Source organism: Hetaerina americana, unplaced genomic scaffold, assembly GCF_022747635.1.
Source record: "Hetaerina americana unplaced genomic scaffold, ioHetAmer1.1.p SCAF_2, whole genome shotgun sequence".
In the NCBI taxonomy this organism is placed as follows: domain Eukaryota; kingdom Metazoa; phylum Arthropoda; class Insecta; order Odonata; family Calopterygidae; genus Hetaerina; species Hetaerina americana.
In genome coordinates, this window is record NW_027286763.1 from 17,765,176 (window position 1) to 17,792,473 (window position 27,298).

The following is a 27,298-nucleotide window of genomic DNA, read 5'->3' on the forward strand; positions in this document are numbered from 1 at the left end:
GGTATGGAGAAGAAGGGAACACATAAAAATAAAATGGACAGGATGGGAAAGAAGAGTTAGTGCTAGGCACAGCAGAGGAAGTGGGAAGGTTTAATCATACCGATTCAAAGAAAGTAGAAAAAAACATTTGGAGGGATTTTTGAATGGAACTGACATGTTGAAGACTGTGATGGAGGGGAGCGTGTTCGGAGGGCGAGGTAGCGGGAGGTCCAGAGCATAGACATGCCGGACTGAATGAAGGGAGGCAGAAATAAGGAGAGTTGAAGAGCTGATTGCTGTTGCGTTGGGCGTTACGGTTTTAGTTTTCTTTTAAGCACTGCTTAGAAGCCAGCAGTGGCTGATCTCTTTTTCCATCAAAACCAGTTGAACATTAATAATAACAAGCTCCAGCTTGTTGGCAGGCTCCGTTTCTGTCGCGTAGCGTAGGTATTTTATAATTAACAGTTCATAAACTGCCTTCAAAAATCAACCCCCGTAACGAAAACTTCCCGTTACTTGGCTAAAGCCTACACGAAATAGACGCCGAAGAAGCCTTCAGTATAATAATAGTTCAACATGCTTCATTGGACTGGGGCGGTTAATATAAATAACATACATAGACTCAATACCTAGAGAAGACGTTAGGAATAGTTGCATAAAGCAAAAAAGGAGAGGGGGGCTCTCCGTATTCCCCCTACTCAACGTCTACTCACCCCAGACACCTGCGAGATCTGCGACGAGGCGTAGTAGGAGACGCGGGAGCCGCAGTGCGGCCGCGCGTACACGTGGTTGCTCGCCGTCCCGCAGCTGCTGGCCCCACCCACGCTCTGCCCCCCCACCACGCTCCCGGCGCCCCCGCCCGCTCCCACCCCGCCCCCGCCATCCCCCGCCCCCCCGCCCGCCTGCGACAACGAGGTCGAGTAGTATGGCGAGGGGGAGGGTGGGGCATTGCTGCTCCCGAGGGGCACCTTCTGGAAGCTGGCGATGGTGGCGTAGCTCCCGCTGCAGACGCTCCCGGCGCCGCCGACGCCGTTCACGTACGTCCCGACGGAAGAGGTGCGCCCCACGGAGCCGAAGTTGCGCGCCGAGTCGAGTCGGATGAACACGTTCGGGTTGCTTCCGTATGCGGCGGCCGTTGTGTAGCTGGTGCTTGTCGAAAAGGGCAAGAAGAGAGAGAGGGGGGGGGAAGGCCCAATTCCGTTAGACGAGGAGATCGAGAGAATGCAGACACTGAATATATAGACAGAAGTCACGATAACATGCGTGCAGCACCAACTGATCTACCTCTGGACATAATAAGTGATTTTCAACAGCTTACGTGAAGTCAATGATTCAAAAAAGGCCCTTTGCTCATCTCGCATTGTGTGCACTTTATTTAATGCATATGAAAAAAATTATACCAATTATAATTCACTGCACATAAAGTGAATTAATATGGATATTTTAAATTTTCATTTGACAGATTTTGGTAAAGATAACGTCTAATGCAACTCAATGGATATGAGGTTTTCAAATCTGGAAACCCAATTTACCTTAATTTTTACCAATAAATATATTAAAAGCCTCAAAACATAACTGATGCACATTTAATAAACTATAGTATGCTTTCATTGACTTCTACTCATATGTTTTACTCCCATATGCTTTCTTCACACTCCTTTCAAAATGAACATTTCACATCATGCAATGTAACACAGATTTATGCGACATGATTGAATAATTTTATATATAGTATTAGTACGAAAATAACATGAGAGTAGCGAATAAATATATTATTCTGCATAAAGTTATCAAAAATGGAATTGTAGTACAATATCTTGGAAGAGATTATGAAAAAACACAGCTTTCCATCATTAAATGTAGAACACAATGTATATTTCCACTGTTCTGAGAACAGTGGAAATATGAATTGTGTTTTTCATTCAATGAACATGAACTTCCACAAAGTTGGACCTGGAACAATTGGATACATAGCTTTGCACATTTAAAAACTATTATTAACATACATTTTGGAAACTAGCATGGAATGCAATTTTTTCTAGATAATTATTTCTAACATATGGACTAGGAGTACTATGTATTGAGGGAGGCACCAAGGGGCAGGGGCTCCAATCGTTCTCGGAATTAACTCGCTTGAGCAATCAACACTCTTCTATCTGGCTCGCCACCTGACCCTAATCCTCGCTTGTACTCAAGAAAGGTATGGTAAGAGGGGTCGCTGGTGCTAAGATGCCAATGTGTGGGAGGCAGAAGTTAACCTAGTGAAAGGGGCGGAGAACGTGGCCGGCGATCGAACTCGCTCCCTCCCATGAGGGATGACGCAGTGGGGGCGCCACGCGGAGCGGAGAGGCCCCTCCGAAGCAGGCGAAACAGCGCTGAGCACAAATGCTCCCATATTTGCAATTTTCAGAAGTCACAACATTGACAATATAGCGAAAAGATTTTTTCCACCAAATAATCCTTACTAATGGGCGCAAGTATCAATGGCTAACCTCGTATTTAACGGAATTATAAAACTGTTCTTCACTACGACCCATTACCCATTTTCCATTTAAAAATTGATATAAACAAGATAGACTAAATGACAACTCATGATTACCGTTGAAGGCTGTTAAATTTTTGAGAAATTCCGAAGAATGTCTAGAGACCCTTACCACTCTCCCAGCGAGCGTTGAGTTTCATAGTACAGTTCTCACGCTGGAATAACTTTTCCAGAGGAATTCCGTACCGTGCATAATACCGAGCATATAAAATTTTGCAAACACTTGGAAATAACTTATTTTTTGGTTTGTATTAACCTTGGTAGATTGTTAAGGAACCAGAGCCAATATTGGATATAAAACGCGTCCCAAATGGGAGGAAGCAATTAATGTTCTCTCGAGGCGAAATATCGGCACAACTTAAAATAACGATCAAACTTTGATAAAGAATATTGCTTAATGCTCGAGAATTTCCGTCAAATTTATGAAGACATATACAAATATGCAATATATGGGAAGTAGTTCAATCTCTGGCTGATGATTAAACTACTACTATGAATTCGGTTCTATTATGGGGTATTTCTGCCTCTCACCGTTCTTGGAACATACTATATTTTTAACGAAGCATATTAACATTCGTCGCTGGAAATGGCACGATAACCTGGCTACTAATATGCTGGGTAAATTTCAAACAAAGGAAATGAAATGTTCATTTCTCAGTAATTTTTATGATATTTACACGACAAGATAAAAACAATGGTAAGAGGAAATTTTGTAACATTATGCACGCTACAGGATGCAAACGCCAAAAATGGCACACCTATTAAAAGGAATGAGGTAATGATTAAAGTACATCAGAAGTATCAGTTAGCAGCTGGAGCAATTAGTGGAATTATTGCAAAGATTTTGGGAATAAAACATTGACTAGCATTGTTTCTTTCCTAAAAATATGTTCTAAGGATTATAGAAGAAGTAGAAGGAATAGGAGACTGTATATCTCAACAGATTCAGGCAGGATGTGGTGGAAGTTCGTCATTATGAGAAAAACAAAATTTGCACTTTTCCACAGATTTATTTGAACGTTGTTTTTCTCATAAGACTATATATCACTAAGGTCTCGAAAGCTGAGTTATTCTATCATGTTGATGACGATTGGGAGGAAGAAACGGAAGAAAGAATCTGGAAGTGTCGATTCGGCCGCGAGACCAAATGGTATCCTTACGATATTTATGCCACCCCGCGTGTGCTTCGGGAGTCTTGCGGTCGCGGGTGAATGCACCTTACGTATCTCCGCTGGCAGAGGGACGGTGATGGTCCGGTGGTCGCCTTCACCTCTTCTGAGACCCCTCGGTCCCCCCCGAGCAAACAAGTCGCTCACCCCTTCGCCTTCCCCCTCCTAACTCGCACCTCTTATTCCACCCCATTTCCCTACAAAAGCATTGTATTCACTGATTCCTCAATCCCGTGGTCCCATCGAACTAACTGACAAGGTTCTTCCGCCGAACACCTTATTCCCTCTTTTTTTATTCTCTCATAGTCGAAGATATCATATTAAATACCACGAAGAAAATTATTCGCTCACTTTTTTATCAACTCCATTCTTTTCCTTCAAATATTAAAAAAATGCAATTAATGCCCGTGAATATAAAACTTGATTAAAACAATTAAAGCAGTATGTTTAATAACTTTAGGTACATCTGCGTGTAACTTCATTACCCATAGACATATTTACACAAGATTTGTAAAAAAAGAATGGGTAACAATTTTTTCCTAAGGTGTGCGCGAAGTGCTGAATTGAGACCTTCAGTTAAGTGTTCGCATGTCCACAGACCGTATTAGCATTGATAAGATGACTGTGCACACACCATTATTACAGAAATTTTAGCGATGCAAAAGATCTGCGCTTAAGTCGTCCCGAAGGAGTTGATGGGCCAACCAACAGCAGAGTAAAAGGTAACCCACTACCTGACGAAAATCTGTATCGCGACGATTCCTCAACCCCCATACAGTTCGGACCTGGCACCAGCAGACAAGTTCCTAGTCCCAAAAGTGAAATCCTCCCTCAAAGGACGCCACCATGGAACTCTAAAGTACCGTCAAAGAAGCTTCCAAGTGTACCCTTAAGGACCTTTCAGAATACGCCAACCAGGGAGCCTTCAAGTCGTGGAAATTTTTCACACCCTGTGGGAGTCTCTTACCTATAATTGTACCAACTGGAGAGATCTTTCCGTTCTTTTTTGAAAGTGAAGAAATACATCCGAAAGATATATTTTAAACGCAATTTAAACAATATGGTTTCATTAATTGGTACCTGGGAAACTATGTTTGATTGACTTGTAATATAATGACGTTAGATGTAACAGCTATTAACAAGGTTTATTTAATCTTCAAGCCGAGATAATTGATAAAAGGTACTATGAAACTAAAAATCGAAAACTTCAAGTCAGAAAGCCGTGCATACACATAATTGATATTTCAGGATAACTTATCCAAATTTTCTAATGAGAAAATTATTTTTCCATAATAGATTATGTGACTAAATGCAAGTTCCTCACCACGCTTTTAATAATGATTTTTCCCTTTTTGTTCAAACTGAATCACAATATGTAATATGCACATTTTGGCTCAATTTATTAGATATTTTTGCCGGGATGTCGTTTTGTGGTTTACAATGTAATCGTCGAATTTCCTAGCTGAATAAGAAGTTTCAACAGTTTGTGAATCATGCGCTGCAGGAGATCGGGATGATCCGGTGGCTGGTGCAATGATAACCCACCCGAGGGCCCGGGTTCGAATCCCGGAGAAGGCAGCATTTTTCAGTGTTATCCCGAACCCTACTTGGGGGGTTGTGGGGTCAAATGGAATGGCTGTGGAGAGCACGTCATCCGTCCGCGAGTAGGCTAATACCGACGCCAGGTTTCTCTCCAGCTTTACTTCAGCCCCAAAAAATCCTGCCCATTCCGCATTATCCACCTGTCTCTAATGGCGCAAGTAACCTCTGCTCTCGGCCGCCTCCCCATTTATGGCTTCCACCATGCACATGTGCTGCATTTTCGGGACACAAGTAGTGGAGAATTGAGGGGAAAACGGAGCAGAGGAGTAATGGAGGTAGACACCCGGCGAGGAAACTGACGGCTTCAACGAGGCCACCGCCACCGGGTCGGGAGTGGGCAGAGGTCCGCCCCCCCCCCCCTGCGAGTAGGGCGCTGGGGTGAGGCGAAGGAATTCGGACGAATGGGGAGTGAATCAAACGCGAGAGTCAGCCGCAGGGGGTGCATCGCATGGCCTCGCCATTCTCCGGGGAAATAAAGAGGGATAGAGTGCGGAAATGGAGTTGGCGGGTGGGCGCGCTGGGGGCCTTGGAGCCAACTGCTCGCTCTGTCCAACGGCGGGAATTCAACGCCTTGCAATACTGACACAAGGAAACCAAGTACCTCAAAAAAGGCGTTATGACCGATACTAATGCAATCACGAGCTGGGATCACTCCTTACACAAATATTCGCTTTATACTGATTTACTGGGAGGTCTGGTGGGGCATTGCCTAAAATATTTAGATCCTCACTCTCATGGTTCCTCTTCCTCAGATTCGTGCTAAAAGGATGTCATCACGGCTCGGTGGAAGCGTTACAACATGCCGTGACGAGGGAGCTTAGCGGAATTCCGGGCACCGCCTTCCATGAGGTGTACGAGTCCTGGAAAACCCGCTGGCAGCGGTGTGTGGACGCACAAGGGCGCTACTTCGAGGACTTATGAGTGAATGTATCAATTCTGGTAATACATTTTTTTAATCACCTAAGTCCAGTAAATTTTGAGGCACACCTTGTACTATCACCTACTAGTTCAAAATAGTAACAACGTTTCCGGTGAAGGTGAATTGATAAACTAATATATGTCCTTAGACCGTCCTTATCATAAGAGAGGAGAAAGTTAACAAAATTTTTATTAATATATGCCTATTTCATATATATATATATATATATATATATATATATATATATATATATATATTATTTACCCGTAGCGAATATTACTGAAATTACTGAACGCTCTCGTGGTTAAATAAAGTTTATAGTACCGAAATGAAATGGTCGACTATTCCCTTCTTGGTATCTCGTCAAGGATATGTGAATGTCGACATATAGTCCAAAATACTTCTGAAAAATATATATTAGAAACTTTTTTACGCCCAATGTTAATGAATTAGCAAACAAACCGGGGGAGTGCCCTAATTACCTATCCCGTAAGGGTTCATTTGAATTGGTTATCTTAAAAAGCGATTTATATGAAAACGACGGGAATATTTTTATAAATTATCTATGGAAATTACGGGCACTATTGACTTATTTGCTCTCTCTCTTATGAGAACACCAATTAATTCCTCAAAACTTGCTTATTGTTGAACCACAGGAAGGCCTCACTCTTTCGTCAGAGCTGTGAAAAAAATAGAGTTAGACATCACTGGAGCTATGATTTGTCGAGCGTGGTGTATTTCGAGGAGCAAAAGAGAGGAGGGGTGGTGGCTCCATCTAGCGCCTGCGGAATGAAAGTGGTTAGAGGGGCGGGTGGGAGCGGTGAGGGGGTGGGACGGGGGACATCGGGGAGTGGTGGCGGTTGGAGGGAAGGAAGAGCGAGTCAAACAGCGTGACGCCCCGGAGGACCCGCCGGTGGGAACGGGGCCGAGGGTCCCTCCCTTCATTTAACCCTGAAAACCACCTCCTGGGCCGTACACATAACAGCGCCATGGACAAATCCTATAAGGCCTTTTCCACCCAGAAATACAACTTAATCCGTAAATAGTGGAAGCCGCGGTTTGCCTTCCTTCGGCGTTGTAGTCCGCCGTCGTCTGAGAGATGGATTCAGGGTTTGAAAAAAGATTTGTGCGTAACAAAATTATTTAGTAACTCTGGTAACGAAACGTAACGTTCCGTGAGAAGATGGAAACGTGTGCTGTGAAATGCTTTGTTGAAAATCTAAATGTACGTAATTACAACAAGTGAACTTGGATTCTTCAATCCTCTATTACAGATTCTTGTATTTATTTTCGATTAACTATACTATTTTTCCACTGATTATTCTAATATCTGGTAGTTTTAGCTATTTTCCAGAGCTAGTTAAAACAACCTGAGCTAGAAAACACTAAAGTGTAAGAATAACTGGTAAATTGTATTTTTACCTGTAAAAGTGTGACTTTTTGTGACGCATTCCAAGAGTTGCGCTTGATTTGCTCCAATTGAAAATATCTGGAAGGTTCAAATAAAAAACTTAGGACTAGAACCTTCAAGGATTATTTAGCATACGATTATTATTTCTTGCTTATTATCTTAAAACTACTGTTAAGGCAGAAAATATGATGAAAAATGCACAATCGTAATAGAGAACAAGACCAGTTGGTGTATTAGTGTGCTTATGCTATCTTTTTGGCGACATATAGAGGACAAGTTTTCTTCTACGATATCACTCAACATTGCAGAAGGATATTTTCCTTACGGCGGTTTTTAAATGGGGCATAAAAGTTCCGAAAAGAGAAGTATTTTGAGTTACAAATTTCCTTAGAAGAATGAATGTCCTTTACGGTTTTCATCGCGTCGGGTGTTTGCGTTATAAAAGGAGCACAATACTTACCTAGGTAAATGGTTTAGCAATGCGTATTACACGCATGGCAAAGAAAAGTTTTTCCAGGCTTCACACCTTGAAATTAAAATTCTTGCAATCAGGCAAATGACTTTTTAATTAGCAGGATTAACCTTTCACGATTTTGGAATTTGAATGTATTTATAAGTCTATTTGAAAGTTGAGGCGACTTTGAGAGAAATTAGTTTGAAAAAGGCAATTTAGACACGAATACACAATGAGTAAACCATCGAAAATGGTGGGGAGCGATTGGTTTTAACCAGGCTGCAGGAAGAAAACTTTCTTGGGGGACTGGGCGGTGCGGAGAGGCGAGAAAGAGCCTCGGGTCGGGGCATGGGGACGGGGAAATCCCTTGCTTGTCTTTAGGATTTTGTGTGGGAGGGAATGCGAGCAAGGGGAACACGCGGGCCCGCTTTTGAAGAAGTCTAGATAGAAAGAGTATGAACAAAGTGCGATGCAACAGCGGATTCGGAGGTGCTACCAAATATCAGCTGAATCATGGACGTAAAGTACACCTCCAGGTATCCTTAGGGTATTATTATTATTGGGTAATCTACCGGTTTAGGTAGGTTTTTGGATGGACACAGCTACTAATTAAATATCTTTTGACTCCTAGCAAAACCAAACATCCTACTCTACATCATGTCCCTCTTCATCTCTGAGTACTTCCTTAGGGTGTATATATATATATATATATATATATATATATATATATATATATATATATATATATATATATATATATAATTAACTTAAGTAAAGGCTCACGGAAGTGAATAATAATATACTGTATATCAAGATAGTACTAGCGAACAAAAACACAGAAACGCACCAAAAATAAACTCACACGTATTGCGAATATCCGGTGGCGCTACCTACTTTCTTAAGGGAGAGAAGGAAGGAACTGAGAAGAAGATTTTAACAGAAGGGGCTGGGGATGTTGGATGAAAGGGGAAGGCGGGGCAAGGTTTCCGGGGGAAATTTTTAGAAGTATGGGAATAATATGGAAGGTTTTTGGAGCGGAGGGGGGATGAAAATATCTGAAGATTGAAGTAATTAATTTCTAATATTAATATCTGGTTTATTCCATGAATTAAGGAGCCAGATAAAAGCCTGTTCTATTGCTTTGAGTTTGAGTAGAGGGCCAGAGGGTGGAAGGATGTTCCCACCCTCTGGGAATTTACAGTGCGCGAATCGCTGGACTGGACCCTTGTGCGATGTTCATGTCACGAATTCACGATGCCACTTACCATGGAGCAATGGTATGCGATAAAATTTGTGCATTGAGCTTGGAAACTTGGGTTCGGAGAACATGACCATGGTTAAGGGTGCTTATGGAGTGGGAGAAATGTCCCAAGGGGTGGCATTCTGCTTAAACAGGACGTTCTGAGATGGTAACGAGAAGGTTGCCAATGAGGAACACCCTTAGATTCATCAAGAACAAAGTGCTATGAAAATGCACAAAAGGTGAGGCACATGCTCAATTCCGATTGACCCCCAAGTCTCAGAATGTTGGCAGAAGAGTGCGATATTTAGAAAACCACAGCATTCTTACGGAAGATTTAGCCATGAGAAAGGTGTGCCTAGGTGGTCCGCAAGATGCTCTCGGAAGATTGCTTGTGTGACAATCTTGCCCTGGACATCTGGGACCACGGTGAAAGTTATTCGATTTTTTTAGAATATGTGGTTACTGGTGGCGAGACATAGTTCTTTGAGTACGACCTAAATATAACCCCTTAGAGTACCATTTTGGACCACTGGCGGTCAAAGAGACAATGGCGAGCTGCCGGAACGAGATTCCTGTTAATGCCTCACAGGATGCATACCACAACTGGCGGAAGCACTGACATTCGTGAGTCGATACATAAGGGTGCTTTTATGAAGAATTTTAGTTATTTTGTACTTTGATCTGCAATAAATTCTCCCCCAGATTTATTGCATTTATTTTTGGGACAGACCTTGCATGACATCAATTGGGCGAAAGTAAACTTTTTCGCCAAATCCAGTTATTAGGGTGATTGGGCCCGCAGTTGGATTAAGGTTCTGTAAAATGTATTTCGTTGTTAATATTATCCCTAAGGTACTAAAAAACTCAAATAAAATGCCGGTAGTACTTACTAGTTACCAAAAAAATAAGAAAAAACCCTCTTGAACACATTTAAAAAAGTGAACTTTAGTTCTGCTTCAAGGCTTCAGATATCCTCATTGTCTCCAGGGGGCACCTTGCGAGACTCATCAAGGTATCAAGGTTTGACAAAATTTAAACAATTTTAACAGTTAATTCTATACACTGCAGTCAACATTTTTCATATTTGACTTGGATAGCTTTCTACCAAAACTAAATGGCGATCACCAACCATTGCCGCTATCGATAGGAAATCTGTTAATATATGTGCTAACTTCAATTCCCTTCAAAGAGATGTTACGGTGGAAAAATATCATAATCCTCCCATCATACAAGTTAAAAATCATCATTAGAAAATTTAGGGTTTATAATATTCAAATTTATAATTGAGACTAACTCTTATGAAAAAGACGATGGAAGGGAAGGTGTTTACTCGGAAAAAATAATATCTATTTGATTCTAGGTAATGCCGTGACCTGCTGGTAACATATTCATTTTATCATATATGTTTTAAAAACCATCATTTTTTGCTTTTTGGAATAGCTAAATGTATACCATCAAAAAGCACGAAGTCCATCCTTGTTCATGAACTGGTTTTCCAAAGTATTCCCAATTTTCGTGGTGCAGACGTGCTATATATCCAGAAATTTGCTTTTTGAGTGGACATTTATATGAATAAGTTTCAATAGATTTATATACTTTAAGCACTCAAGTTTTCTAGCTTTGCTTTTTCTGTTACCTTTATATTGAGGCATATAGGGGAAGACTTGTTTGAAATGGTCATTCATACTCGTGTACTTTAAATGGATGGTGCGCGGGAGAGAACATTCACGTGGTCAAGTAGAGGGTACAGCTCCGTTGGAGCACTGAATCGCTTCCCGAAACCGGCGTCCAACGGCCATGAGTATTATCATATCCATGCACCGTATACGCAGATAGCGGATATTTACACACTATCACATTTTATTCTATCGAAAACGTGTTTATTTACTCTATATAACGTCAAAGTCTTCGTAATGAGATAACCTATCACATCGATGTACGTTACAAAATCACTGCTTTCAGCCGAGGTCTACATTTTTAGAATGACCTGAAATTACTTTACTCTAATAAGAAGAAATGGTAACTTTTTCCGAATTAGTTCTTTCCCCGAAAGATTTGTTTGCTGAAAAATCACCCATATTCGGCGCAACCTAAAGTGTTCGGAATCACAAAGATTCGAACCCGGGCCCCTTCGGTAAGCACATAAACTCCACTACTCATCTTAAGCATGCCAAAAATTAACGCTCAAACAATAAGTCTACGCAAGGAAACCCAGTAAATATATTTTTGAATTAATCTTAATTTGCTGTGATGACCTTCTTTAAATTAATAACCAGCCACAGTAACTAACCCACAGTTTCCATTATTTGGCAGTTCACCTAATTTCACAAAGCACTAAACGGCGCGTGAAACTTGCGGATCCGAGTATTAAAAGGGGGCAATATATTTATCTGCGTCGTTCATGGTGACCCGGAAAGATTTGATACTGGAAAAATCTCACAGCTTGGGTCACACAGAGTGTCCCGAGTCGACCGTATCTGACCCTCCATCCAAGTGACTACCGCGGTAATACTAACTAAAATATTATTAACTATTAAAATTGAATCTATTAAAAACGAATTCGAAGAAACAAAAGGGGAATGCTGCAGTTTGGAGGAGTTGCCAGCTGACGTGTGGGAACGCAACTGAGATACATTTTAAGTGAAAATGAAAGTCCTTCACGTAGACTGGGATTCGAACTTGAATTTCTTTCTTGAGGACATTTGTACAAGTACGATCAATACTTCTATTTTCCCCAGAGAATGCAAACTAATTTTATAGTACACACTGTAGGCTCCTCCCACTCGGTAATAACATCGTCAATTTCCCCATGTCTCTCTTGTCGTGATAATAATCGAAATGATATTCGCTCTTGCATTTTCTCTGAATTACTACATTAAAACCCATGCTTTCGATCACTGAAGAGATTTTAATGAAATATCCGGCTCCCTTGATGGAGTGAAAGTTTACTTACAGATACACGTATCTTATTTTGCAACCTATATTTACTATTTGCTGTAATTAGAAATGAGTGAACACTCTAATGCTTGGTAAACAGCAAAGTAAAATGATTTCGGCCAACTCCTAGCGGTGAAGTTTTTACAGTCCCTATTAAAAAGAGGAGAGGTCGTTTTGACAATAATACTTCCAGTGAAGAAGGCTCTCTCCTATCAGAATTTGAAGGTTGAGGCTCGGCTCTTCATTGCCGTAGGTTAGTTTACTCTACACTGTTTATTTTCTTACAAGGACAGCCCATTTTTTCATGTCGTGAAAGAAGAAAATTTCCCAAGCACTGATAATATTAAGTTCCCCGAGTACGAAGAACATGGCGCAAGATATTTAACATGGTTTACACTGAGGTAACCACCGCTTACGAGCAAAGTAGACAGCACTTAAAAATGTGCTTTCTAATGTAGCAAAAAAATGATTATTTCAAGTTTAGACACAAAAAAGTATAAAGAAACGATAAAATAGTATTAATCATCCCATTATATAAATATAGAAATAGCATTTTTGTGAATAACATTTGAACTGGATCTAATTTATTGTACTCATGAAAGAGAATAAACCAAAAGACAAAGGCAGTTGTTTTATCTATTGTAAATACGAGGTATACCAAATAAAACATCATTTCACCGGTAACATTTCTTTTCCTCATTTGGAAATATTTCATAGCGTATAAGTAAAAATGTTTTCCTAGTTACGTGACATTCAAAAGGCAAGAACATTTTTAAATTGAACTTAAATTATATTTTAAAAGCTATTCCCGAATTTTTATTAGTCCTTTAACTTCCTGGAATTAAAAATGTGATCTTATTAAATGAAAATTCACAGATGTTATCATACATTACTTCTCCAAACTCAGGAGAGGTCGTTAACTTCATTTTCTTTTTTTATTTCGACAACAAAAAATATAGGCATTTATATCAACGGCCTAGCAGATTAAAAGAGAGAGAGCTAGTCTTGGCTTTCTGGCGAAAGCGTAGGATAAGCCTTCTGATTATTGAAATTCCAATGAGGAAATGTCTACCAACGAACATCTGGAGGAAACATAAATGTTAAACTCCATCCGAGCGTTCACCTCGCAGAACTGAGTGTAAAATCCTGTGTTACGTGTTATTTTTTTCATATTTATAATTTAAAAAGGTCTGTTTTATGATGCGTGAATGAATTTCTGATTTAACAAATTTGGGCGAGTTTAAGAGATAAACAATTCCTCAGCCATTTGATTCGCATCCTTATTTCTCGCTACGTGCGGAAACTTACAAATCTGAGTACAGAAAAAGTGTACCATTGTTTATTTCTCAATTATAAGGGATGGACAAAGAAAAATACAAATAAAGATACGTAGTGCGGTAAAAACACGAGGACAACTACGATAGTATGATTTGAGTAGTGCAACGAAAAGTATATACAATCGGAGAAAATTATCATGGGAGACTCATTCCCTGATCCCCATTATTGTCATAGCCATGGCGATTGCCTCCAAAAAATTATATATATATAATTTTTTTGGAGCCGATTTATATATATATATATATATATATATATATATATATATATATATATATATATATAAATCGGCTTGGAGCCATGAATAAAACTGCCCGAGAAAAGGTGAACACATTATTTAACCTATTTATGATCAAAATAAATTACTAACATGAAATTCATTCCTACATGTATATATTAATAAAGGGACGATATAGAATGAGTTAAATGGACGATTAGAATAAAATTTTTCCTAAATCTTGGATCACTCTTTAACTCGTCCATAACCTTAAAAAATTTCGCATAATACGCTATTGTACGCTAATTTTCCTAAGGTACGCATCCTTACTCTAATTCCAAGTTATGGTTTACAGGAAATGATACTTCTTGATGCAGTTCCCGTTACTTATGAATAAGGCTTTCCTCCTCTCTTACTCAAATAGAGTGTTTCAAATATGTGGAGTATTTTGTTAAATAACTGGATACAGAAATAATATTTCAATAGACTTCCAAAAACGGCAAAAATTGCAATAAACCAAATATAAACTAAAACGGCTCTCTCAATTCGAGGGAAATGATGTGTTCAGCCTAAATGGGCAGCGAAGAAGTAAAAAATGCAGAAAATAACCTCAATGGAAAAATACCCATCACAGAATTGAAGTGTTCATGTACATGAACCATGATTGCCCATGAAGTGTGAGTGGCCAAAGTGACCAAAATCAAACATTCAGATCTGAATTTCATGATCTACGTACCGTGGTTTCACAAGTAAACGGGATTGTTATTTGTCAATCCTACTTGAAAAGCATTAGATTTAGTTGACATTACTTGGGTTGTATTATCCTTTAAGTTTGACCTGATTATATTACGTGCACAGACATTTCTCGCTAATGATTAGCAAAGGAGGCATTTTGCTAGATCAACGACCCACGGTAGAGGGCGTAGGAAAGAAAGATTTATCAGAACAGAAGGCAAAATTATGAATAAAATTATTCTTTCTAGTTGAAATAAGTATCACCGGACTATCTTTTCATCGGGAGAAAAATCGTGCGAAGGGAAATGACGGGAGGAGACTAAAGGGCATGGAGAGAATTGAGGGTGGTGTGTGGGGCGAGGTGGGGGGGTGAGGTGGGGGAGTGAGGGGGCTGTTTGACGCGGGAGGAGGCGGGAGGAGGGAGAGGGAGGGGTGGAAACGAAGGCAAAATAGTGAAAGGGAGTGGAAACGAGAAATGGAGTTAATTAAGAAACTTCCACGGCAGTAATATTCCGGGGGATGCCCGATATGCGGTGGGGCCGGAACCCCCTTTTATCCCTTGCCGCACTCTCGCTCCTCCTGTCCCCCCGCCCCCCGACGAGCTCGGCCATGCTCACCCCCTCCCTCCCGCACTGGATTCCGCCCGTCCTAAATTCGTGCCCCGACGTCATCCTACCTCAGGGGTGGCCCTTCATCCCACCCACCGCTCGGGACTTTTCCTCCCTCACCGATTGCCCGCCTCTCGGTCCTTCCGCCCGCGGAGGAGGAAGGCGGGTGGATTTCGCCCCAACCGATAGAGATGGGCCACCGGAAACAATGCTAACGACTCCTCTGCATCATTATATCTTAAGATTACGGAATTGATTTCCTAAACCTCTCAACTATTCCAACCAAGTGAATGCCATCGAAATTGCGTTACTCTTTCATCTGACTTTTGCCTCGCTGTGAGCAGAGAGAAGAAAATCTGAAAGAATGGAAAGATTATATACATGCCTATATTAAACGTATAATAATATTCCTTGAACGTACATTAGTGTTTAACGAAAAAGAACGGTTTACGAAGTTATGCATTTTTAATTTGACTATTTCTCTGCATTAGTTATAGGTTGTCTTTAATCTAAGATTTGATAGTAATATTCCCGTGACGAAGTAAAACAAATGGAAGTTTCCAAAGTGAATTGCTGCTTTTGTACTGTTAATAAGCTATTTCCTAATGCAAATCGCAACATGCGAATGCCAGAAGAGTAGTGACCAAACTTGGAAATTAAATGATGATAGAGATGGTCAGCCACGTCAGAATGTCAAATATAATTAGGTACAGCAAAGATAAGGCTGTTGAGATATCAGCTAATTTTTCTTGCGTTAATTTAACGGGTGAGATAACAATGTTGATACACAAGAATACCGAACAAACATCAAAGCCACAGTTTCAAATTACTGGTAGCATCGATAATCGAAACGATGCGCATGAAATGATATTATGGGCAAAATTATGGACGCATTCTCTTTTTGAATATATTTGTAAGGTCTTATATTATTAATTTAAATATTATAAATCTTGACTCATTTCTAATTTATTTATATTGTTTCACTCTTCGTGGAAACCTTACGTTAAAGAAGGTTTTCACCGTAAAAGAAAGTCTTACATCATAATCAAGATGCAAAATCGTGTCGTATTTTATGTTGTGTTCCCCAGTCAAGCCTGTGGCAATGTCCACCTTTGTGGTCATTTACAGGGATAAGCTTTCACTCTAAAGCTAATTAAATATATAAATTATCTCCGAGGGGGATGAAGGAGCAAAGGGGCGAAGGGTGAACGGACTAGACAGTGAGAGAGGATGACTATTGGATGGTTTTAATGGGCTGAGTACAGCCCGGGAGGTTTGAAAGAGGTTCGTTCAGTACCTTCGTCCCTTACCCTCCTCTCCCTATCCCCTTCCACACATATCCTCTCTACTCTTCCCCCAAGAACGGCATTCTGAAGATGATGGTCTTGCCATCGAAACGTCAAATACGCAACACATCAGTGTATATATATAAAGACCATAGACACAGTAATCAACCCGAAGGTCGGTTTGGTAGGCAATGGTAGAGTTCACCAAGTACTGTGCGCGATGACGTGTGAAATTCGCACATGAGGGTAGGCGGCCCAGTTCCTTTCCCTGTGCCGGTTATGATTTCCCAGGAAGATCTGGTACCCGAAAATTCGCAGGTGCCCAGAGTGCCTTGCCCGGGAATCGAACCCGGACTATGTATATATATATACCCGAACTCTGGCTCTATAATATATATATATATATATATATATATATATATATATATATATATATATATATACAAACATTCAAATACGAAATCCCGCCAAACGGCGAACAAATACTCATTTATATAGAAACAGACATAAGAAAAAGGGATAGGAACACACACAAAGGACGAACACAGGAGAGGTGGGGAAGGAGGAATCCAGCAGATCACGAATGTAAAAATATTTCTCAGACCGGGATTTGAATTCCGGATCTTTCCACTTGCCGGGCGGAGGCTCTTAACCACTTGAGCTATCCAGGAAACGTAATTTACACTAAAGCTTCTGCGATGCTTTATGCAACCAAGTGCCCCGATTCTTTGGCCAAGAGATGGCGTTAGGGAGCTGTTTCACCCACCAAAGGAGAAATAGACAATACAAACAGAGGAAAGGATAGTAGCAAAGGAATCATACAACATCATAAAGGATAAGAACAGTACGTTTCCTGGCACGCATAGCCAGAAGAAGAGACGAACCACATTGCATATATATATATATATATATATATATATATATATATATATATATATATATATAAATTACACAGTAACAAACAATATAGAAACATTTATTTATTTATTACTTCTCTATCTTCCGATGAAGAGGAGTAGAATTCCATCGAAATTATCAAGAAATAACGTGTGAGTGATCTTTTTTTGTGTTTCTATATTGTTTGTCACTGTGTAATGTACTATTCGACACTTCCGTGTTAAGTTGACGAAATCATCTATATGTATATATATTATATATATATATATATATATATATATATATATATATATATATATATATATATATATAGATATAATTATAATGATTGTACGGGAAAACTCACACGAGCGGCACAATAATGGGCTGACACAATATAACACAAATAGGAAAGAAAAGCAACATTTAAAAGAACACTCACACGGTTAATTGTTCGAGCTTTCGGCCCTCTCAGAGGCCTTCTTCAAGTGAGTCCCATATATATATATATCACCAGATCTTCCTGGGAAACCATAACCGGCACAGGGAAAGGAACTGGCCCCCCTACCCTGATGTGTGAATTTCACACGCCGTATAGGGCTTAGTACTGGGTGATCTCTACCATCACCTACTAAACCGACCTTCGGGTTGATTACTGTGTTAATGGTTATATATATATATATATATATATATATATATATATATATATATATATATATATATATATATGCATATGTCCATACATATATAAATATACGTTTATTTACACTCAAATACACACATGAGAGTTGTCTTCGTGCCTGTTTGTGCGCGTATACACGATTCCTATGCCCATGTTCCACGCCCCTTCCCCGCTCATGCCTGGAATTTAAACCCTCCATCGGCGACTCGCGCTCCACTCTCAATGGACCCAATCCAGCCTCTCTCCTTGCCCATCCCATTCATCCCCCACCGTCTCCCCCATCATTTCTCTCAGTTTTGAAATTCCTTACCCCGAGTTCCACCAGTTTCGCTCCCGCCATAATTTATGCGGAGATAATCAGGAAAATTAACGTTCTTTTCAGTTTATTTGTGTCGGTGAACTGCGAGCGAGGGACAAACGAGCGAGGGTCCATTTTTTTTCTTCACGCCAGCGTCCGTGTGTCCGTTTGTGCGTGCGTGCGCCCGTGAGTGTGCCTGGTTCTCTCTGGAAATTGGAGGTTCAATTTGGATGCGCCATTCAGATGAGTGCGCTCGTCAGTGTTCGCTCGTCAAAGGGCACGCCAAACCCTTCATCGCCCTGGAATAGTCTCTTTGGGTAAAATGAGGACAGAATGGAGTTTGAGATTGTTATTTATGACAAGAGAAGGGCCTATTTTTCTCATTATTAACGGGTCGAGGAGATACCAAGGATATTTATTTTTTTGAATGTTTCTCTCGATCATTTAAAACGCGTGTTATCCTTTCACCCTTTGCGAAATTTTCCACGAATTTCGTACATTATCTGTCATAAATCAGGAGATCTACGTGTTCAACCAGGATCTGTTATGAGCATTAATATTTCTCAAGATTCCTCTTCAGATCATGAGTATAATGCATAATTATTTACGAGGATGAACTCACTTTTTCTTGGTCGTCTTTTTAGCAGACGGGGAGGGTGAATTGTGGGAAGGCCGTTCTGGTTGGGGGTTTCCTTGGCATCGAAACAAGGATAACGGCGCCGAGGGAGTCCCAGAATACATAAAGAACATAAATATCTACATAGACGCCATATTTAGCGTCTGATCCAGTGGGATAGTTTTCTTTATGCCTGATTTGACATTGGTGGTATTTTTTCGTAAATCCTTTTATAAGGAATATTTTGTTTCGGAATTGAGGCCCGATTATGAAATCTACGTCTCTTAAGAAAAAATACATGGAATATATGTCGGATGCAACATATTTCTTTGTCATCCAACGGATGGGCATTATTTAGCAGTACAACGACCAGCTGACCAAAACCATTTGCCTCATTCGAAGAGCATGCGGTAGTCGAGTGGTTCCTGGACTGAATCAATCCAAGCGAGAATCATTGCAAATTTGGAATTACCCCAATGAAACATTTTAACCGACTGAGAGACGCTATGTCTCAATTAGGTTATCTTCCAAATCGGTCGCTGGTCAAGGCGTGGTGTTAGAGGTGGTGGCTAATAGATGACCCTTTCCAGGTGCACCGACGGGAGTGAGAATGGCAATAGCAATGACATGAAGGGCGAAGGCAAAAGGCCGGAACGAAATATAGCGACCAACGCACTTTGAAGGCTTGCGAACGCCGGCAAAACTGCACTGTGCAGAACACGCGTATGTGGGATCAATCATTCTAAAAATATTAGGGCAAGCCGAATCAATTATCTTACAATGTAAATACAATGGAAATGATGAGGATTGGGTCATTGCTGGCAGGAGTAAATTAATAGCCAGTGTAAATTAGGAAATCGATGCCGATTGATATCATTACCTCGGCTACCGTCGATAGACTGTTCCTGCCGTGGAAAGTCAAAAATAAAAAAAGGCACCTCGATGGTTTAAATGGAGAGCTTGAACCTTAGAATAATATTAAGGATCACCAGTCACTGATTTATGGGGAGGCGAAAGAGAGAGAACGCGAACTCGCGCGCCAATTGAGGAATGAGTACAGAGCAGCAGAGAGACATGATGTATTGAAGAGAGACATAGCAAGAAAAGTATATTTTTTTAAATTTGTTTTGAAATTAAATGAGTAGATAAGGAGTTAAGAAGTAAACAATAGTCGCAATGAACTCAATTAAATAAACAGGTTGGTGTTGGGCAGGAGGGAAATGATATTGTTTAAAGACTGGAAAGTAGAGATGCGCAATTGGACCGATTTAGATGTATAGGGATTCGGAATAAGTACAGTGTTTAGAAAATCGATATTATGAAGGAAAATTTAAGAGTTAGTTTAAATCTCAATTCAACTCAGCCAAAGGTGTGGGTAAGGGGGAAATGGAAAGAGAGGTTGGATTATACAAATTAGCTTACAGTGCAATGAGGAAAGAAGTTTAGAGGCAGTATCTCAACATGTCTCAGCAATTGATGCAATATGTATTCATTCCGATGTCAACGGTACTGAGCTATTGCGAATAAAGACACTGCGTATGAACTGGTCGGAGGTGGCGCAGTAAAGTAAAACAAACTCCGGCAGTACGGAATATCCGTGTTTTGTGCTCATTTGGGGGTTGACATGTACCGAAAAGGTGTAGGATTTTCCTCCGCCTCCGAAGTACTCGGCGATTTCCAGGCCGAGGCTTCACATAATTGCACTGCGCTCCCCCTTAATCATTCCGGCGGAAAGAGAACCCCATTAGACGGCCAGCGGGTGGAGGACGCGATCCCCTTTTTATTTTCCTCTCCGCCGATATTTGTCTCCTTCCACGTCCTCCCGACTCTTCGTCCTCTTTTTCATTTTAATTTTTTCAACTCCATCTGCATGGCCTCACTCATCGTCCGGCCTCATGTTGCCGCTTGGGAAATGGTTTGGGTGGGGGGGTGTTGATGGGTTGGAGAGAGGGAGGGGTGCAAATTAACCGCCGACGAAACCTGGATCATTCAGAGGGGTGGATGTTGGATGACGATGGAAATGACGATTTTCGCTGGGATTTTGATTGAAGTTCCGTCCACGATTTGAAATTAGAAATTACGGCATCAATTACGGCTCGATGGTCTTTGATTGCGGACTCAAAAAAAGTTCACAAATATTACGGGGAAAGAATCGTGTTCGGGTGACTTTGTATCCAAAGAAATTTTACACTCATGCTTTATGAAAAACGTATTTCACTGCATACATATATACACCCACATACATTTAAACATATATATATATATATATATGCATATTATATATGCATAGTATTTCAATCCGAGGATTTGTTTACTATAGCACACATCTTTCCACTCTACTGTATTTGAATGCAAGACAAGGCTGCATATTCTAGGGAGAATGTGGCGATTTCCCGTTGCCTTCAACATCGCAGTACTGCGTCCGATACCGTGCCCTTCACTCTCGCGCGCAGTTTTGGCCGCTGATACCGGGCCAACCAAATTGGTCTGCGCCACCAGTACCTAATGGTGAAACCTTTCCTTTGGGCCTTTCACCTTGGGTTCAGGGGTCTATTTTTCTCGTCGCCTCGTTTGAAATACCATTATTGTGGTTTTTCTCTTTTGTGTGGTTGCCTCGTTCCGTAAAACCATTGACAAATATTTTCTGAGCCGAAAGCTCGAATCAGCGGCCTTTGCCTCCACAAGCAGACACGCTACCTGGTCTATATATATATATATATATATATATATATATATATATATATATATATACACATATATATATATATATATATGTGTGTATATAAATGTATATATATGTATTTATATATAAATATTCCCTTAAAAGGTTGTGCTTGAGCCAGAACTAGTGCGTTCTAGCGTTACCATTACATATCTCAAAGAAAAAAAAGACTTCAATATCCACTAAAAATGTTTGAATATTAAAAATATTATGTCCATATTATTACCGATGTGCATGAGTGATGTGAAGTCGACCTAATAATAATAAAAATATTTACAGGAAATAATAATATTCTCTTGTTTTTTATTCTGATCAGAATTTATTTTATTTTTAAGATTGCTTTTGCAACTCTGACGGACAAGTTAACTATTCAACTTTTTGGATGAATAAAATGAAGATATTGCCATGTGTGTAATTTTCAATTTATAGATATGATTCAAAACCGGGTCTTCTGAAGAACGGACAATCGACGCCTTATGTGAATCAGTTGATGGCGTCAATCGAATCGTTGAGGATTAGTGAAACAATATTTGAATAACGTTGATCGTTGGAGGTAAATAAAAGCATTTGATCAAGCACTTTTTGCGGAATATTAAATACCCCATCATTTTAATAAAAATCAATAATTAATAAATAATAATTATTAAATATGAATATATATAAGATCCATATCGATCTAAATCTAAGGCCGTGAATGTAATAAATTTTCTGCATTTCCATGTAAATATATAAATTAGGTAAATCATGAATGTTTTCAATTCAAATTAATGCAACCTCGATCTATAATGGCATTGCTTTCTTCAATTAAGGTGCAAAATTAGCCTCGCACTGTCGCGCGCAGAACTTATTTTACACCATAATGACTTTTTTAAATTAAATTTAGAATTTACGCCTGAATGACTGATTTTAATTTTCATAGAACACATATTTCATGTTTACAGGAAATAAGCCTGACAGTATTGGAATTTTAAGCAACCTGCTCACTATCTTACTACGCCCTCAACATGCAATGAGTTACACAGCTGCCACAGCATGATACCTTTTCAAAACCAAACTTGAAACGAATAACTTTAGGGCGATAAAGCGTTGAACTTGCATTGAATATGCAATCAGTAAAATTGCCCATGTCGTTTGACAATTTGTTAGGCTAAATTACTTGAATTTTCATTCAAATAATGTGCTGGAGGGTAATTATAGTAATACAGGCCGCAAATCTACATTTGACTGAGACCTGTTACCACACAGCCAAGTGTTAGTTTTCCGTCTGGATCAATTATAGTAGTTATCTCTTTGTTATTACTCTCGTTGAATTACTCTGGCTAACGATGTTAGGAAGGTAACGATCTGAAACGGTCTCCTTAATTCTAGTCTTGGGCTGAATTCCGAATTGGTAGAATTGTTACGCACTGAAATATTTCCTTTCCCGCTCCTGCTGCCCTCCAGTGGCCCTCAAGTTTTGGGCTCAACTTTTTCCCTCCCACTTAACCTCAATATACTACTTTTCCCTCGTTCTCGAGTTCTGGAAAATAGGATGTTGTAATTTTGATAAGTGCTTTCTTCCCCTTTGCTGAAAAAATATAATAGAGGCTTTTACGTACTTATCTTGAAATCGCTTTCTTGTCGGTAGAGGACGTCTCTATGCAAAGCGACTCCTTAAAACGTCAAAGTTTCCTTAAAAAAAGAGAGCAGCGATCGTTTTCATTAATTTCAATTCCACTAAATTCAGAACTTCCTCTAGTGAGAGTTTTCTCAGAGAAATTATTAAAATTCCGCAAAAAGGGCGCAAACATTTCCGATTTCAGCATTTATTTTCATAAGGTCCGCACAAAAAGAATAGTTTGAAGAGAGCTCTCTCCTTGCAACAGAAATTTAACGACACCGCGAAGGGAATGATTATTTCGCGATAAATATTTCGAGTCAAGTTTTCTATGTAATTGATGCCAGACATTATTACCACACTATTGAGGTCAACTAAACACTTAAAAACCTTTAATAAATAATTTTATCAAATGAACTGACACAACGCAAAATTATTTCAAATTGCTCCCCGCTCTGCAAAGAATGATTTTTCGTATACTGAACCCTTAACGAGACATTGGATTGAATATACTTAAAGACATCCTCTAATTACCATCCTTATTTATGAAACAATAATAAAATAGCAAATTTGAAATGTAAATGCCGCTATTTTATCGTTATTGCCGCTAATTCACTCTTTTCATTACTTGGCAGATAATTGGGATACACGGTCTTTTGATGAAACGAAGAAGTGTGTCGTTTTGAAGATTTTTTTGGTTACTTTTCTAACTCATTCCCTACTCTGTAACACTCACTCGCGCCAGAGCTTATTTCCCTCTAAGTACCCTCATGCATCCTCCATTAGCTATCGCAAGCACGCCCATCTGAGTGGATCAGGGGTAACTTGAAAATATTTTGTTATCCATTATGATAACGAACTTAGTACCCTTAACAATAGTACTGGATAGCGTTACTAAGTTACAGCTACATATATGCGGGGATAATGAATCTTCCTTTTATACAAAAGACGATTTTTACTAAACTCGACACGGGTTTTACGTAGCTAGGGAATGAAGGGTGAGGTGAAAAGGTGAGAAACGGTGGGGGCGTGGGGAAGAGGGGAAAGGGAGCGACTTGGTGTCGTCGCCATCTTGAGGGTGTTCTTCTCATCATGGGGAGAGGGGGGTCAGGGAGGTAGTGGCGGGGGGAGGGATTGAGGTATTCCTGCTGTGGTTTAGATAGAAGAGAAAGGGGCATCGGGAGAAGAGGGAGAAAACCGTTACACTGCTGGAGATAATTGGATTCTAGTCAGAAAGGCGTTGGGAAATAGGGTGGAAGATTGTTGAAATATCTGTATCAGAAAATTTCCCATTCTTACTTGTCTGCATAGAAATTTCTAAATGTTCGCGCTATTTTCTAAAGTCTTCCAACTTTTTGCCACTCGGTAACGCACTTCAATGACAAAAAATGTTTGATGGCTTCTTTCCAGTAGATATTTTGCAAAGTGTAACTTATTTCCATTGCATCTGAAACATATTTTATGTTCATTTCTCCTTCTAGTGAAGTATCCGCCCATTTATCTTTCGTAAATGGTTTCGGAGTTCACTGTTTTGCAAGATAATGTATATGGTCTTAATTTTTGCTCACCTTTTAAGATATCCAAGGCATAAGAAATGCAAAAATTTCTCCTAAAACATCGCTAAATATATCGCAATTAAAATTGCGTAGTACCTTACGACCCCGTCACACCACAAATAAATTTTAGCATCTCTTTTTAAATAATTTAAATCGTCTCGTTTCCAGTATTCTCATGATTTCCAGCCTTTGCCGAACTGAGTCAACATTCTCTCATCTTTCGCAGTCTGCAACGTTACATCGCATCCTAATATCTCTTTTATTCACCTTAATTGCCTCCTTTGCATTTGAATTCAGTTCAAACCCTGATTTGGAAATTTTATCTGGTTTGCGTTTTCCATTGGTCAGTTCAGGAATTTTTACATGGTAAGTGTGGAGTAAACGCTGAATCAATAAACCACTTGGTTTCGTCGAATCTACGTGGATGAAATATTATGAGGGAAGAGGAGAGAATTGAAGCATTTTGCAATTATATCTTACATTTCATTCAAACACTTAATCTTCGAAACTCCTCCAGGCAACATTAATTAGTGGATGTAGCAATAACCTTTTAATCAAATGGGAATATTTGAACAGACTGTTGTTCAAAGCATAAATTTAGCACTTGGAATGAATAGCGGACGAAAAAAAGCGTTCATATTCCGTCACGGTAAAGGGAGTGGAAACGTTTAGACGAGGGTTCAATTCCGAGCGCCGTGTTTGAAGGCTGTTTATGGAACGCCGAAGGAGGCCAAGTGTTATCCTGCGACGGAAATAAATCGACCCAAAAAGAATTCTTTCCCGGAACGAGAACTCGAGGGGGGCACATAATTTACGCCGAGATAATTATATTTACACAGGAGCTTAAAAACCTCCAGGTTCACCAAGCCACAGCCACCTTTCCATGAGAATATCGTCCCTGTCGACGAGAACACCCCTCCCCCCGCATTTGCGATTCCCAGAACTCTCCTCGCATTGGGATCGAATGCGCTCGAATTCGTAAATCCCCAGCGGTAAATTTAGCGTGGGAGTTTAAGGATGGCGTTTCGAGGATGGCATCTGAGGAGGGAGTGGAAGCGGAGTGACTCTTGTGTTACTCCGTTGAGTTTTATCTCGCGTTGATTGTATTCGCGTTCCTTCCTCGACAGTCCTTCCCACTCTCCCCTGCGAATCCTACCCACTCAGCCTTCCACACCCCCCATGTCTCTTCCCACTCTCGACTTCCGTCTCCGGCAACCCACGAAGCCCCTTCACTAACCTTCCCCCCACCCCCACCGTTCCTTTGCCCCATCCCTCCCCTCGCGTACCAAAGGGTTACGGGGGTCAGGTCGACCCGCGAGGACTTCCCGCCCTCGCCACCATGGCAACCCCATCCCTCGAACCAACATTATGCAGGCATGTTCTGAAAAAAAGAGCAACAAGACCGATCTGCTTTTTACTAAGATGGTGAGCTCGTTAATGATCCATTGCCGTCCTAATTGCTTAAAAAACGATTTTCTAATTCTTGAATGAGCAGATCTTCATTCTGATGAGAAGTATTTTCACATGCATGTATGAAAGTTAGCTTGGAGTAGACATTACTGATTTCCATTTTAACCGATACTTAAAAAGGGCAAAATGTACAGTTATATTTTTAAAATAAGATGTACAGATCCATCAGATATGACGATGAAACTCACGATTAACGAGAATCGACAAAGTAAGGTCCAGATTTATTGATGAGAAAGGAATATGGAAAAATACAATCAATAAAATGTAATTTACTGAAACCAATATGGCCCAAAACGTGAAAAATATTCAGATGTGGAAACTCAGAAATATCGGTGATCGTACAGGCATCCTATTAAAATTTAGGAAAAGGTGTAGAAAAATCATAAATCGGATTTATAAAATAAACCGAAGAGTGTAAGGCACAGACATCAATAAACGGTAAATATCATAAAAGCTAGAATATCGCATTTGTAAGCATTTTTTTTTAAACTCCTACATGGACCTGAGTCACGTAATAGACCAAGTGACATGTGAATAATAGAATTGAACTTTCAAATGAGTTATACATAATCAAATATATGTGTTGACTTATATGTTTACTGTTCTCCCAATTTACTATTGGAATAGAGCAAAGGGATAGGGTAAACGAGAAAAACGAGCAAAAAACTGAAGGAAAGGTGGAAGGTCACAGATTTCGAAGAATGAATTGCCGCTCTGTCAAACCCAAGGGGCTTCTGTTTACACAATGACCTTCAGATGAGCCAACGAGTCGATCCCCGTGATTGACTGAACAACTGTCTATTATTGTTTCAAAAAATGTTGTTTTTTTAATTAGGAGACTAATATATAATAGCTATTTAACATTAAATAGGATGTAAAATCTAAATTAGAGTAAATAATTATATCGTCAATAATATCGGTTATATAATCATACAAATATACAGGACAGCACGGGTTCGGGTACGAAGAGTGGGATGGAGAACACAATGTATTTTTCCACTGTTCTTAATTGGGATACTACTAGTTTCCACGCTCAGGTGTAAT

At 39.9% G+C, this 27,298-nt stretch overlaps 1 protein-coding gene across 1 annotated transcript in view; it reads right to left on the reverse strand.

Annotated features, from left to right (window-relative positions):
• The window catches only part of LOC139687589 (tyrosine-protein kinase Dnt-like), a 772,241-nt gene that overhangs the window by 57,748 nt on the left and 687,195 nt on the right, over nucleotides 1–27,298 (reverse strand). Inside the window, exons 7-8 of the mRNA XM_071584808.1 lie at nucleotides 892–1,128; nucleotides 693–822 (exon numbers count right to left, since the gene is read on the reverse strand). Coding sequence (XP_071440909.1) covers nucleotides 693–822; nucleotides 892–1,128 — 367 coding nt within the window. The remainder of the gene's footprint in view (nucleotides 1–692; nucleotides 823–891; nucleotides 1,129–27,298) is intronic.